The following is a 14350-nucleotide window of genomic DNA, read 5'->3' as shown; positions in this document are numbered from 1 at the left end:
GGGGAGGGCAGGCAATTGTAAGCCACTTTGAGACGTCTTAAGGTAGAGAAAAATGGGGTGTGAAAACCTACTCTTCTTTTTCTCATCCCTACTGTTCTTTTGTCTTCCATTACAGGCAGAGTTTTCAGAACTGAACCTGGCTGCATATGTATCCGCTGGCTGCATGGTGGACATGCAGGTTATTAGGAATGGCAGTAAGGTGGTCAGGTGAGAACTGCTATCTTTTCTTGCAGTCCAGTCACATATAGGGTTGCCAGGTCCCTCTTCGCCACTGGTGGGAGGTTTATGGGGCGGAGCCCTGAGAAGGACGGGGTTTGGGGAGGGGAGGGACTTCGATGCCATAGAGTCCACTTGCCAAAGCGGCCGTTTTCTCCAGGGGAACTGATCTCTATCGGCTAGAGATCAGTTGTAATAGCAGGAGATCTCCAGCTAGTACCTGTAGGTTGGCAACCCTATTCATATATTTTTGATTAGTAGTTTCATCCTAGCATTCACTGCCTTCTAAGTCACTGGGCACCTGGTTGGCCGCTGTGTGAACAGACTGCTGGACTTGATGGGCCTTGGTCTGATCCAGCAGGGCGTTTCTTATGTTGTTAAGAGGCGCATTAAAAAAATAATTGGGAAACACAGAACAATCTGAGGCCTTGGCCTATGCAAATAACAATCACTGTGTTTAACATATTTTGTAAAGGATTTGATTGTACAAAGTACTTTACAGGTAATGTATCATTGGTTCTTCTAACAACCCTGTGTGTAATTATACATGACTATACCCATTACCTGAGTAATTACCTGACAGTGACTTTCCCAAGGACACTCATTGTAGTCATGGCTTCACAGATGTAATCTTCAGGTAGGAATGTCAGACTAGCTCTGTCTGTATGACTGCAGCTGCTCCATTATAATACCTGCTCAATGTGTATATTTATAATTGATTTAGAAAATGTATTTGCAAACTGTCCTGAAGCCTATTTATAAATAAGCAAGTTGTTACGAAAGCATCATGAGTTAGATCCATTGACTTCATTCTGCTAAGTGAGGAGTGTTGCTCTGTATCAGGAAGATAACTCTTAAGAGAAGCAATGAGGTACTATCGGATCCACCCCATGAGCAGCAAAAGTGATTTTAAATGTTATTGTTCTTTGCTTGTATCTTTGAAAATGATAATAGAGAAGCTGAGACAGATGGCCTCAAGGCTTCCCTGTAGCTGAATGGACAGGCACAAGTTTAACTCAAGGAACGTGCATTCAGATATGTACACAAGTAGCCCAAAGCCTACTGCTGAGGCTAACCTTATTCTCATTCCAAAATCTCAAGCTTCAAGGTAGACATCACAATATGTTGTGTTTTACCTCTTCCGCTTGAAAATAGGTGCTGAGGTGGAAATGGTTTTATTTCTTGAACTACAGTCTGTTAAAAAGGCAAGAAAGTCCTAGTTTTTTCTACTGTAGTAGTATGCAAATTGCCTGTGATGAATATAATAGCTGAACACTATACAAAAAAGGGTAAAGACTGAATTGTTGATTTACAAGCTTTTTAGGGGTTAATCAGAAACTATGTAAGCATCATTCATGATTAATAATTTGCTCGAGAATTGGGATCAGTTGAGAGACAATGAGTCCATATAGATCTCTAGTTAATATGTGCGTTAGATTTCCATCCCAGTGAAGACATAGACCCTTCTGCATGGTGGAAAAAACATCCTTTAATCAAAATCAGCCTGGCTGGTCTCCAACATGGTTCACATTTTTACAAATCCAAGCAAATGTTTTAAAGTGATCAGTGTTACCCGTTTTGCCATCTAGGTATGAAACAAACACACCAACAAAAACAGCTTGTCTAAACTATATAAGATCTTTTCAGGATTTTATTGTGAAATAGAGCAAGTTTAAAGTTTATCAGTTCAAACAAAACGTTGGGAGGTATACTAAGGTAATGTATGGGAGTTACATTTGGATTTTTTCCTCATTTTGTACTAATTTAAGACAAAACAGTTTCAGCTGCTGAAACTACTTGTTTGGATTTGTTTTCATGAGTGTTAGAAAGGATCGCCTGTACTTGGTGAGTTTTGACACTTGTTCAGGCAACGTTTGTGTTGTTTCAGTGCTGTTCTTCTCAGTGCCATTTTCCTCCTTCTACTATGCCCACATCCTCCTCACCCTCATATGCCAACACTGTAATATATATAGAGTTGCCAGGGATACAGTTCCACGTATGCACTCTTCAACACGAAATTGAACTTTTTACAACTGTGAATGGAACATTTATGGAAAATGCTTCCAAAAGTTTGAAGTTTTTTTGTTTGGTTTAAATAAGCAATGGTGAATATAAGAATTGTTTATGTTAGAGTGTTCACTGTACATATAATATAGCACCTTTTTGCAATGTTACTTTGGTCTAATACTGCTGTCTTTATAGAGTACTACTTGGAGGTTGGCAACCCTAGTGGCAATAGCCTTTTGGTTTATCTGCTGCGTTGTTTTATCATTTTAATGCTGCGCTATTCCTTACTGTTTGCTTGCAGGCTATTTTTTGCTTTTCTCTTGTTTTTATGGTAATAGGTACCATTTACACTTCTAGCATTGTTGGTGAATTAGGAAGAGGACTGTGAGGACGAAGATGAAAATGTTTCCCAGAAGCAGCAACTAGGGAAACAACAGGGTACCAGACAGAAACAATGCCAATATTTATGCTGAATATTTTCAGTTAGTTGTTCTGTAATAAATGTGCTAATTTTGAAGCAAATTAACCAAATTATAAATTAGGCACAGTTGTGATGGATACAGGGTTAAACTCTGAGACTTAGAAACTGTCAGCCTATGCCAGCAGTCAGTGGGCAGAGTCTGGAGAGCTGACAGGGTACCTTTTGGAGGGAGAGAAGAATTCTTGAGCTTTTAGCTCTGAGCTCCTGAACTATGTGCTGGTAAAGATGCTGAGAACCTGTGTGTTCAAATACTACCTAGCATGTATAAATCAAACCTGAGTGGTGAGAAGGGGAAGATTGAGGTGTAGAGAGATAACCCTTTCTTCAGTCACTAAATGGGAGGTGGCTCCTGAAATAGGGAGACTCCTGATTCAGTGTTTTGGGGGAGAAAGATTTGTTTTCCACAGGAGGTGGGCAAATCTAAGAAGTGGGAAAGGTTGTAGATGAACCTCCACTCTGTGGCATTCTGTGTGCTAGGGTAGTTTGAGTCCACACAGAGTATATTAAGTATATGAATATATATTGAATAATATCTGAGTATTTTGCAGCGCATTCCTGAGAGGAATGCCTGCGCTGGGCTTAGGAGGCAACCCAGCGGCGTTGCCTCCTAAGGAGGTTTCGGCAGTGCCAAAAACCCGTGCAACCCTTATAGGGTTGCATGGGAGATACGCCAGCAAAAAACTGACATATCTTGTCAAAAACAAAAAGGGGCGTTCCCAAGCCGAAATGGCTCGGGAGGCCGACTAATGTTGGCCCCGCCCCCTGGCCGTTGCCGGAACGCCCCAGGAATGTTTCCCGGGGTGCCAGAATGCCTCCTGGCTCACCGCTGCAGCCTGTGCTGGCAGCCGTAGGCCGGCGGGAGGCTGCGGCGGCGGCCAGGCCCAGCGCTGCTTCGGCGGTGGCCGGGGACTGGCGGCCGGGCCTGCACGCTGGCACTGGGGCCACTCACAGTGTCATGCACCTTCCGGGCACCGGCATTGTGGGCCCCTGCGCTGGCAGAGGCTTTAGTCAGCCTCCAAAGGCCTTTGGGGCGAGCCGCCAGCGCGGCTCAGGAATGGGCTGTTACTGTGTAACCTGAAGAAACTGAACAGAACTAAGAAACTGTGTTTGTAACCATCTAAGTTTTGCGCCTCTCTTGAAGAAAAGCTATCAACCTAACAACCTTTCTGTAAATTATAAACTTCATTTTATATTCATACTTTAAAAATCTGCTTCAGCCTCTAAGCCTCTCTATTTCACCCGGGGGGGGGGGGGATGGAAACTTTCTCCTCACACAATAAAGAGTGGCAGACTGTGAGGTATAAAGAATATTAAAACTTCCTCTCAGCTACTAGTAACAGAAAAATTTGTGAGGGTTTCAAAAAGGGAAAACAAGAAGCCCCCCACCTCACAACAGTCTTCATGATAAGGACGTCTGTGGGCCTCTTTGCTTGTCGTGCAGTACATTGTGCTCTGCAGAATATCCTAATCTGTTACCCAGCTCGAAATACTTTTTAAAAATCCATTTAAGTCCCATCAATGTTACTGAGGTAGAGAGCTGAACTCAAATTACTTTAGCATCACTATGCAGTGGATCAGGGTGTTAATGAGTGTGTAGATGTGTGTTCAGGATGACATCCTTGCATATGTGACCCTGGGCATGTGTTTGATATATATCTGCTCTGACATACTGCTGCAAATGCTGAGCATTTGTTCAACACATGTGTTGAACTGGCCCTTGGGAAACTCAGCATGACCGTCTTGTGTTACCATCCTTGGAGTAATTTCGAGCATACTAGGCGGGGGCGGGGGAGACACAAGAGAGTCACACACTTTGCTCTGTCAGCATGAAAGCATGCTTTTAATGGGTCTACTGGAAAGTCTCCCTAATTTCTCTTGCTCTCCTTCTCCGTAATCTGACTAAGAAAAAGAATTCCCACAGCATTCAAATCAATCTGTGAGGAAGCAGAAAACAGATTTTCATCCAATATTCCACTTGGGGCTCCCACCCACAAATCCTATTATGTCACACAGCTGAGCCCTAGAACACATCCTAAACAACTCAAGAGAAGACGGAGAATGCGTGGCCTTGTCTTATGACCCAAGGCATGAATGGGTCACATCACAGATATACTTTGAAGATAAGGGTTTTCCCTTCTATAAAAATGTCCTTTTTCCCCTGTAGAATTAATTCATAAATTCAATAAATTGATCGATAAGGGTGTGTTTTTAGGAATCAAACTGGTATAACCTTCTGTTTTTTGTGATCACTGAGAAATATTGAACTGGATCTCTGTGCCATTAGCTGAGGCTATCTCTTTAGGAGGTATGCTTGATTAACAAGCATGGGACCTTAGTAGAGAAGTCTCGTAAGGTAGAGAGGCAACATTTGAAATTTTTTTTTATTGCTATCTCAGTATTTTAAAAGCAAACTCCAGAAAGACAGAATACAACTTAGACAGAGTCACAGCAGTCTATTATAGAAATTGCACATAGTATACAGATCTCTAAATATGCATAATAATATGGATAATACATTAAGACACCACAGGGAAGACTAAATATAGTTTATTCAAAAGAATAAACTATATTCTTTATCCTATGTTATTTAACTATGCAAATTTGTCTTATTTGATGGTCTATGACTGCAAATAAATTATTGATTGATTGAACTGTGAGAAATATACTGATCCACATGTAAATAAAAGGAAATGTCTTCAGTATGAGATCTGTTAGGTAAACTTGCCCAAGATTTGAAAGTTAAACCTCATAGATGTGAACCATTGGCTTTTACATTGAACTGTTGGAGGCCATGAATAGTTTAGAGAAATTGCTTCAACATAACGTTAGAATGGTGTTTCTTGGACCTCATTACAGTTTGGAACTGAAAAGTTAGGAAGTGTCCCTGGAAAAAAGCCAAGTGCACTCTCTCCCAACACAGTTTCACGATAGTGCTATGAAGCTGACCATTCAGTCAGACTAAATAGTTTACCTCTATCATTGTGATGCTGGAGTAGAAGTAAGGTATTAAAGAAGTAGGGCTGTTGAAAAAAAATTCGGTAAAATTCGGATTTGGCAAAATCCGGCTTGTTTTTATTCAAGAAATGCCAAAGTCCGAACTCCCCCAATTCGGATTCATGGAATTCAGCTTGAAATTCGGCGTTCCCGAAAAAATTTGGCCGAATAAAGCCATTTAAAGCACATTCGCTGCTTTCCGCGGCTCCCGGGGGGGGGATTTTTGGAGGTAGAGGTCCCAAACGTTCAGGATAGCTTGGAGGGACCCTACTTGCAAGAACCCCCAAGTTTGGTGCAGATTGGGTCAGGGGGTCCCGAGTTATGGGGTCTGGAAGGGGTCCCCCCCATCCGCCCATTGGAATGAATGGGAGCCGGCAATCCTTAATGTGCATCTAGAGAGCGGCAAATCCAAGGCAAAACCTCCCATTGTTTCTGGGGCAGCCAGAGAGAGACTCACCAACCCACACTGACCTCCTGGCGAAGGTGGCAACCAGTGAAAACAGCAACAATCACACTCGCAAAGAGGAGATCAAGCCCCCCCCCACCAGGACAGGTCACCCCCCCCCTTTGGCTTCCCCCCCACCCACACACACACACACAGTAGAAGCCAGTCTGTGGCTTTTAAGAGCCGATGTAACTACGCCGAAAGTGCATCCAACAATGCTCAAAGCGTAAGGAAACAGTGTAACTAGCATGGGTAACGTATCTTTTCTTTTCAACACAGCCAAAGTGCATCTCATAAAACTACTAGCGTAAGTGCGACCTGTGCAAATTGAGTATCTTCAGTATTGATAGGTTTCATGCTGCTGGATTCAAATCTTCCACAGCAACAATCACACTCGCAAAGAGGAAATCAAGCCCCCCCAGGACAGGTAACCCCCCCAAATCACACTCCACAGAGGCAATCAAGCCCCCCCCAGCAGAACAGGCCCCCTGAACCAGAAGACGCAAATTCCTAACGAAGGAGAAGAATGGGCCAGACAGAGAGAGACTCACTTACATGGGATGTACTAAAACAAATGACAGGCTAGCCCATTAGAAACAACAGGAGCAGCTGCACAGCCCATTGGAAACAATAGGAGCTTGCCAGAGAGAGACTCACTGACCCACAGTTAACTCCAGACAAAGTTGGCAACCGGTGAAAACAGCAGAAAGCACAGTTCCACACAGAGGCAATCAAGCCCACCCCCCAGCAGAACAGGTAAACCCACCCCCTTTTGGCTTCCCCCCTCACACACACACACAGAGAATCTGCTTTCCCCCACACACACACACACAGAAAAAAGTTATAGAGAAAAGCCCCCAAATGGGTCAAACTGTGGATGTCTTCTCTTCCATCAGGAGCAGGGACTGGGAGTCAGGACTCAGGAGTAATCCAATACGATTCTAGCAGCAGGTCAGCTTAGCTCAGGATCTCAGGATCAGCAGCACAGCAGCAGCAAGACTCGTGGCAGCCAGCGAGTATTTCTTTTCTTCTCCTGGCCAATTCAGAGAAGTTCAAATGGGAGAATCCCTTCTCTGATTGGCCAGAAGAAGACCCAGCTTGGCCACCTATTGGCCACTGGTGTTTGGTAATGGTTGTCTCTCCTGAAAGGCAAGTTCGCTTGCCTTCCAGAAGAGAGCTCGCTCGCTCTTTGTTTCTTTTCAGGAAGGCGCCGCGGGAGAATGCCGATTTGGGGACGCTGAATTTGTATGAATTTATTTGGCGTCCGCCCGAACTCAGCGAATTCGGTTCATCGTTTTCCCACCTTTTTTTTACTTTGGCTCTATCCGAACTGGAAACCGCCAAATCGGTGAAAATTCGGCTATTTTTCAGTTCGGATGGAACCGAATCAACAGCCTTATAAAGAAGTAAAATTTCCAGAAATTTGGAAGCTACAGGAAAAGAACCCAGGGGTTTCCCCCCCCGGTTTTTCAGAAAAATGGAAATTTTGGGGGAAATTTAACTATATGCAATACTGACCTATCAAACCTAAACTGATTTACTACACAATAAGCATAATTTAAAACCAACTTAGCATATAAGAGTCCAATATTTGACATATTTATGGAATTTGAAAAGTTATAAATGCTTTAGCTTTGTACAAGCAAAAATGCAAATATGCCCAATACTTGAGAAAAAAAATGCACACTGATGTACCGTGTGCTATCTTAGCACATATCCCTTAATTTTTGCTGTCTGGTTAGAGACAGCTAAGTTCTCATTGAAACCTTCAGTTTTCCTCTGAGGCTTTGGTGCAGTTTCGGTTTCACCTCCTTCTGATCTCTTTTCACCCTTCTGCAAGGGAGGGCAATAAGCTACTTTTTACCCAGTCTGTGGGTAAATGCGTTATAGTGGGTTGAGGGAGAAGTGAAAAGGTTGTCCACATCAGGTCAAAAGGACAACAGAAGGCATGCAACTACTGAGAAGCAATGAACGTCTTGCATACACCCCTCATGAAGATTAGATATCCTTCTAGGTGCAGAAATGTATCTTGGATTTTAACAGCTGGAAAAATTGAAAAATTGTGTGTGGGGGGGAAGGCCTCAAACAGAAAAAAGTGAGCCCCCCCTAGGGTTGTCAGGTCCCTCTTTGCCACCGGCAGGAGGTTTTGGGGGCGGAGCTTGTGGAGGGTGGAGTTTGGGGAGGGGAGGGACTTCAATGCCATAGAGTCCAGTGGCCAAAGCAGCCATTTTCTCCAGGGGAACTGATCTCTATCAGCTGGAGATCAGTTGTAATAGCGGGAGATCTCCAGCTGCTACCTGGAGGTTTACAACCCTAGCCCCCCCATTTCCCCCACTTGTTTTTTCTCTGGGCCTTCACATCTCTACATGGTATAGGATAACAACTGCAGGAGATATGGACTTTGGGAAGATGATCTGCACTGGACATGCATTCTACCTCAGACTTTTTAGAAACCTTTTGTGTGGAAACTTACAAGTTAAAAAAGGACTAATAATTGCTGGAAACCTCTGTGTCAACTGAAACATGGTTAACATTTCCAGATGGATAGCCGTGTTTGTCTGCTGCAGTAAAAATAAACCTGAAAAGTTAATATATTTTTATTTTAGCGTAAGCTTTCATGGACTAGAGCCCACTTTGTCAGATGAAGAGCCTTGTTCATTGTTAAGTCTTGAGAGTCAGAAGACATGTGGGCTGGGATCCAAACTACTTCTGAGACATAATCCTTGATCAAATTAATTGATGCTTAATAGCCATTGTGTACTTAGGGTTGCCAGCTCTGGATTGGGAAATACCTGGAGATTTTAGGGGTGGAGCCTGAGGAGGGCAGGGCTTGGGGAGGGCAGGGACTTCAATGAGGTATAATGCCATAGAGTCCACCTTCCAAAGCAGCCATTTTCTCCCGGGGAACTGATCTCTGTTGCCTGGAGATCAGTTGTAATAGCGGGAGATCTCTAGCCACCGCCTGGAGGTTGGCAACCCTATGTGTACCTCAGGTTCGCATCAACTGTGGAAGATGAAGCCACTACCATATTAATGAAAATAGCTGTTTGATTATTTAGCACAATAAAATCAATCCTGCCTTGGCCTTTTTGTAGGAAGACAGAGGAAGAAGAGTAGTCATTTTTGGACCAATATCTGATTTCTGTTCCTGGTCAAAAGACCGAGGCCAAAGGGTCAATGGGTCAGCTGTGTAGAAGCAATTCTAACAAGTGATAAGTAAATCCCCTGAAGAGATTGCTAGTGGTAGGCAGAGATTAGTTTGATGCAGTATTCTGTGTGTGCATTTTATCCCTTTTGTCTAACAGCATTCATGCTTTTTATGTTGATACTTGACTAAAATTCCCCTGTCAGTCAAACCTTTGGAGTGGTCAAGGGTTATTCTGGTTCCTCGTTGTAAACCTATTCATCTTTTAATTAAAAGTGACTTTTCTATTGATTCTGGTTTGTCAGTCTGAGTGCATGTATTCTTGATAGGGTTGTGACCTTTTACACTGCAATCTCTGATTCTTTGTGGCCTAAAGACATAGCCTTATGACCCTTTAATGTGGAACATCATGCACTATTGGTGTAGTGAGGAAGAAGTCATATTAGAACATGTTGCCTATCCCAACATGAATTGAACTCGTTTTAGGAAAGCTGCCCACTTCAGGGATGAGCAGAGCACATGTCAGGGATGTGCATGTTCATACTTTTCTTAAAATCCATATTTTGCACTATAGTAACTCAAATTCAGCCATTTTGTCTGGAAGCCATTGGCAGTAATGAACACGGCATTGGACCCTACCAACCTTTTGCTTGTACAAGAAGGAAGGGGGCCTTTTACCCCAGAAAATCAATAACAGAGATTGTGGGATATATAGACAAAAGTCACACGTGATAGGAGCTGCAGTGAGGATGAGGAGTGACTGAGGTCACCCGTTCCTCCTCCTATGCAAGCAGAAAAATTTGTAGGAACCAACCCAAGAAGTTGTAGCACCCAGAAGAGTCTGTGGCTGTTAGTAGGTTAATTTCTCAAAGCCTCATGATGATCAAGAATCTGGGATGCAGAATAAAGAAATCCCACTATAGAAGAAACACGGGTCTAGGAAAGCAGGATTCTGGAATCTGCTGAGAAATAGTCGTATCAGACAAAACAGGGAGGAGTGGCCCTGGAAAGGAGAACTGGAAAAAGAGGTGGTCTGGAGAAATCAAGAGGAGAGTATGAGTGAGGAATCCAGACGAGAAAGGGAATTAAAACAGAAAATGGGCATGAAGGAGAAGTGTACTTGGCCAGGAACTGCAGCGATAAGGAAGATTGAAGTTCACTTATCGATTTTCAAATATCCAGTCAGTTCGGGAGTCTAGCGGTTTCTAGCTTTGCATGTAATCATTTTCTTCAGGGGCAAACCACTGTCAATCAGTTCAAGGGTATGACGCAAGCAGTAGATGGGCCTGGATGGCTAACGGAGAGTTAGAGATGAAATCCTGGTTTGCTGGATATGGTTGCTCCAAAAGAAAAGAAAAAAAGTGGGGGAGACCTGTGTACCATGATGCATCTCTTGGTACCCTTCTGTCTGTATTATGCTGTATGAAGGGCTACCTTTGAAGATCATTCAGAAATTTCAATTCATTCAGAATATACCAGCGAGCTTATTAGTGGGAGTGAGTCATCGGGGGGGGGGGGTAGCACCTGCCAAAAGAGCTGCGTTGGGTCCCAGTTTTTTCCAAGCACAATTCCTAACAGTAATATCAGTAAAGTTTGGAACTCTGCCCCTGGGAACACCCCCCGGACACTGGCGTGAGCATTTACTCTGGAAAAATGCTGTTGGGGAGGCAGCGCCAACGCCCAAGCCTCACACAGCTGTGTGGCACCCCTACATCAGTATAAGTGCCAGTGCCCTTGCGCTGGCATCATCCTTTTAACATGCTGTTAACTGTGCTGGGGGCTGGGGGCTCCAAGGAACCAGTTTTGCTGAGGGATACTTTTAATATAAATACATTAGACCTTCAGGGGCCAGCTAAGTGTAAAGCTTCCAGTTCAAGTTTCCAGTTCAGGAGAAAATCCTAAAAAGCTAGACTTTTCTCTTGAAGAATGAGGGAACTAATGTGGAAAACATTTACCTTTTTAAGAAGTGACATTTATAAAGAAAAGCAGCATATCTCTTTTCCTGTAATTGACAGAATATCCTATGCCAAGTCAGACAGCTTGGATCGTAAATTTTATACAGATTTAGCATTTGATTAAATGCGTTTCAAATGATGCAGGAGCTGGCGGTACTCCGATATTTTTATATAGATGAATTTCCAGTACATTTGCAACTGTCTGTAATTTTTCCATTATGATGAACTGTATTTTAGAGTTGAAAGAGTCAATCTTGGATCAAATGCTGTAGAGTCCAATGACAGCAGTGCTATAAAGCCAGGAAAAAATTACAGTAGATGTTGATGGTCTGTATTTGTATAGTCGCCCTGATCGTATAATCTGTAGATGCAATGGAACACACAATGGCCTACAGCGGCATCCTATGATTGGCAGATAGAACAAATCTCGCCTGCTAAAATAATGAGTGCCCAGTGATTGAAATCGCATTTTTAAAATACTATTACCTGGTAGAAAGTGCATGGGCCTTTTCGCATATGACATGGTGGAAACCCCAGGATTTCCATCAAATGTATAGTTGCCACTTGCCGGGGACCCTGGAACTTAATCTGGAACCTCAGGGTACGAAGCTAGAACCTAGCTTAATCAGCTACTTTGGGCTGTGTGTCTTGAAGCATCAAAACAGTCTTTAGGTGTCAAAAGAGGTATGTATGTATAGTAGAGCCCCTGGCATTGGACAGGCCTGGTGTAAATACTAGAAGACTTACTGTCTTCCCTTGTCTGGTCAACAGCATAGAACCTTCTCCTAGTTGTACTGCAGACTGCAAATTCTTCACTTGAGGCTGCTAGCTTCAGAGACCCTGAGCTAGATACCACGTGTTTGACTAGGTGGTCAAGACTGAGCTGAGGTTATCTATGGCCGTGTCCTGTTTTTGACCAGTTCTGGATCCTAATATACATTAGGATGCATATTCATACTTTACATTTTTAGACATACACATAAAAGCTGCTGTGTAAAGCCGTAGAGTCACGTCCTCTGGTTCTGTGATGTTGCTAGAGTTGTCATCCTCCAGGTGGGCTTGTGAGATCTCCTGGAATAACAACTCCAGAGTAGAAAGATCAGATCCCCTGGAGGAAATGGCATCTTTGGAGGATATATTCCATGGCATCACATCTCTGTGGAGTCCCCCCCTTAAACTCCGCTGAGCCAGACAACGCCCTAAAATCTCCAGGAACTTTCCAAGATGCTGGCAACCTCGTGATGACCAAAATGCGTTCAGGGATGAACATTGTCTCTTTCCCCACTTTCTGTACTGTACAAATGTTTTGTACGAAGTTATGAACATAAGAAAAGCCATGCTGGATCAAGGTCCATCAAGTCCAGCAGTCTGATCACACAGTGGCCAACCAGGTGCCTCCAGGAAGCCCACAAACAAGACAACTGCAGCAGCACCATCCTGCCTGTGTTCCACAGCACCTAATATAATAGGCATGCTCCTCTGATACTGGAGAGAATAGGTATGCATCATGACTAGTATCCATTTTGACTAGTAGCCATGGATAGCCCTATGAACATGTCCACTCCCCTCTTAAAGCCTTCCAAGTTGGCAGCCATTACCACATCCTGGGTTCCACAATTTAACTATGTTCCACAACTGCAACTGGTGACGGTCGTTGTTGCTGGTATACATATGCCTACCTATATTGCAACGTCCTGGACTGACTAACCACCAGTGTTATAATACCTGTCATGACACAATTGCTGTGCACCGTATTTGACAATATGGTGGCTTGCAGGGATCTGTATTAAGGTTGAAAAATTATTCTGTTATGCAAATTGATTTGTCTTTAACAGCAAGCATTGCCACCTTTGAAAAAAACCTTAGAAATAGAAAACTGTCTTGTCTTCTCTCTCAGTCTTTTGCAGCCTTCCTTGCAGTTGCTGCTATTAAACAGCTGTTGGGGTGGGGGTGATCTCTCATTGGGGGTTTGCTTATCTCGTGGATGAATAATGTCCCTCTTTAACTCCTCAGCAGCTGGCATCCAGCCGATGTGTGAGAAAGATGCTGACAGTTATTGGAAAAACATTTGGAGTGCAGGCAGCTGCCACAAAATCAGAAATTACTATTACCAGACAAGGGTGGGGAAAGATTGGAGAGATTAATGCTTTCCATGTCCATTTCACATTCCAGATTTCTTATCAGAAGGAGTTATTGTCCAGGGTGGTTTTTTTTATTATTTTTTTGTAATTAGTTAAATAGCAGGGGAGGAGGAATCTATTTTTGATCTTGTATGATTCTTATCTTAATTTTCTTCCTTTCATCATGGCCTTTTATTGAGTCTAGTTTTGAGGAGGGAAACAAAGGTTAGCACTTTGGACTCTGATTCTGCTCTGTTGAAAACATATACAACTCCAGATGACTTTTACTTGACTCTGGGAAATAGTGTTTTTCACTGTTGCTTACTGACAGCCCATTCTTGAGCCGAATGGGTGAAAGTCCACAGGAGCCAGGAAAGGCCCGCACTGGCATCCAGGCTACCTATACCAGCGCCCGTGCCACTTACACCGCCCAGAGTGGCATGGACACCAGTGTTGGGACACGCACGTCATCCCCCAGGCACTGCTGTGGCAGTGCGGCCCAGGGATGCTGGCAGAGCCTTGTGCCGATGTCCTGATGGCACATTTCCATGTGCCGTTCTCTGAGGGCGTTCCTGTGCCGGTTCAGGGGAGGAGCCACTTTGAGGCGGCCTCCTAAACCCTTTCGGGCCAGGAACACCCCCTTTGCCCTTACCTGGAGATACGCCATCTTTTTAGGGGGTGTATCTCCGTGGAACCCTATGGAGCAGTTCCATGGGATTTCCAGGTAAGGGCAAAGGTTTAGCTTCAGTGTGTGTGGGGTGTGTGTGTGTGTGTGTGTGTGTGTGTGACTCCTCCTTTGGAGGCAGCACAGCCCCTTCCCTCAGGAATGGGCTGCCCGAGTTCTTGGTTAGTATTTAATTTCCCCCCTGAAAGTCTTAGTTCTGCTCTGAGATATAACTGTAGTAATAATGTCACAAATAAATTTATTAAAGCCACTGCAGTGGTACTTCTGTGGGTCCTTGCCCAGCTACGATGTTCATCTTGGGT

At 43.7% G+C, this 14350-nt stretch overlaps 1 protein-coding gene across 1 annotated transcript in view; it reads left to right on the top strand.

Moving 5' to 3' along the window:
- Positions 1-14350, top strand: part of SYN3 (synapsin III) — a 222028-nt gene that overhangs the window by 29099 nt on the left and 178579 nt on the right. The window contains exon 3 of the mRNA XM_056847571.1: positions 116-207. Coding sequence (XP_056703549.1) covers positions 116-207 — 92 coding nt within the window. The remainder of the gene's footprint in view (positions 1-115; positions 208-14350) is intronic.

This window comes from Euleptes europaea, chromosome 3 (genome assembly GCF_029931775.1).
Source record: "Euleptes europaea isolate rEulEur1 chromosome 3, rEulEur1.hap1, whole genome shotgun sequence".
NCBI classification, from domain to species: domain Eukaryota; kingdom Metazoa; phylum Chordata; class Lepidosauria; order Squamata; family Sphaerodactylidae; genus Euleptes; species Euleptes europaea.
Note: the sequence above shows the minus strand (reverse complement) of the source record. Positions and strands in the feature narration are given on the sequence as shown.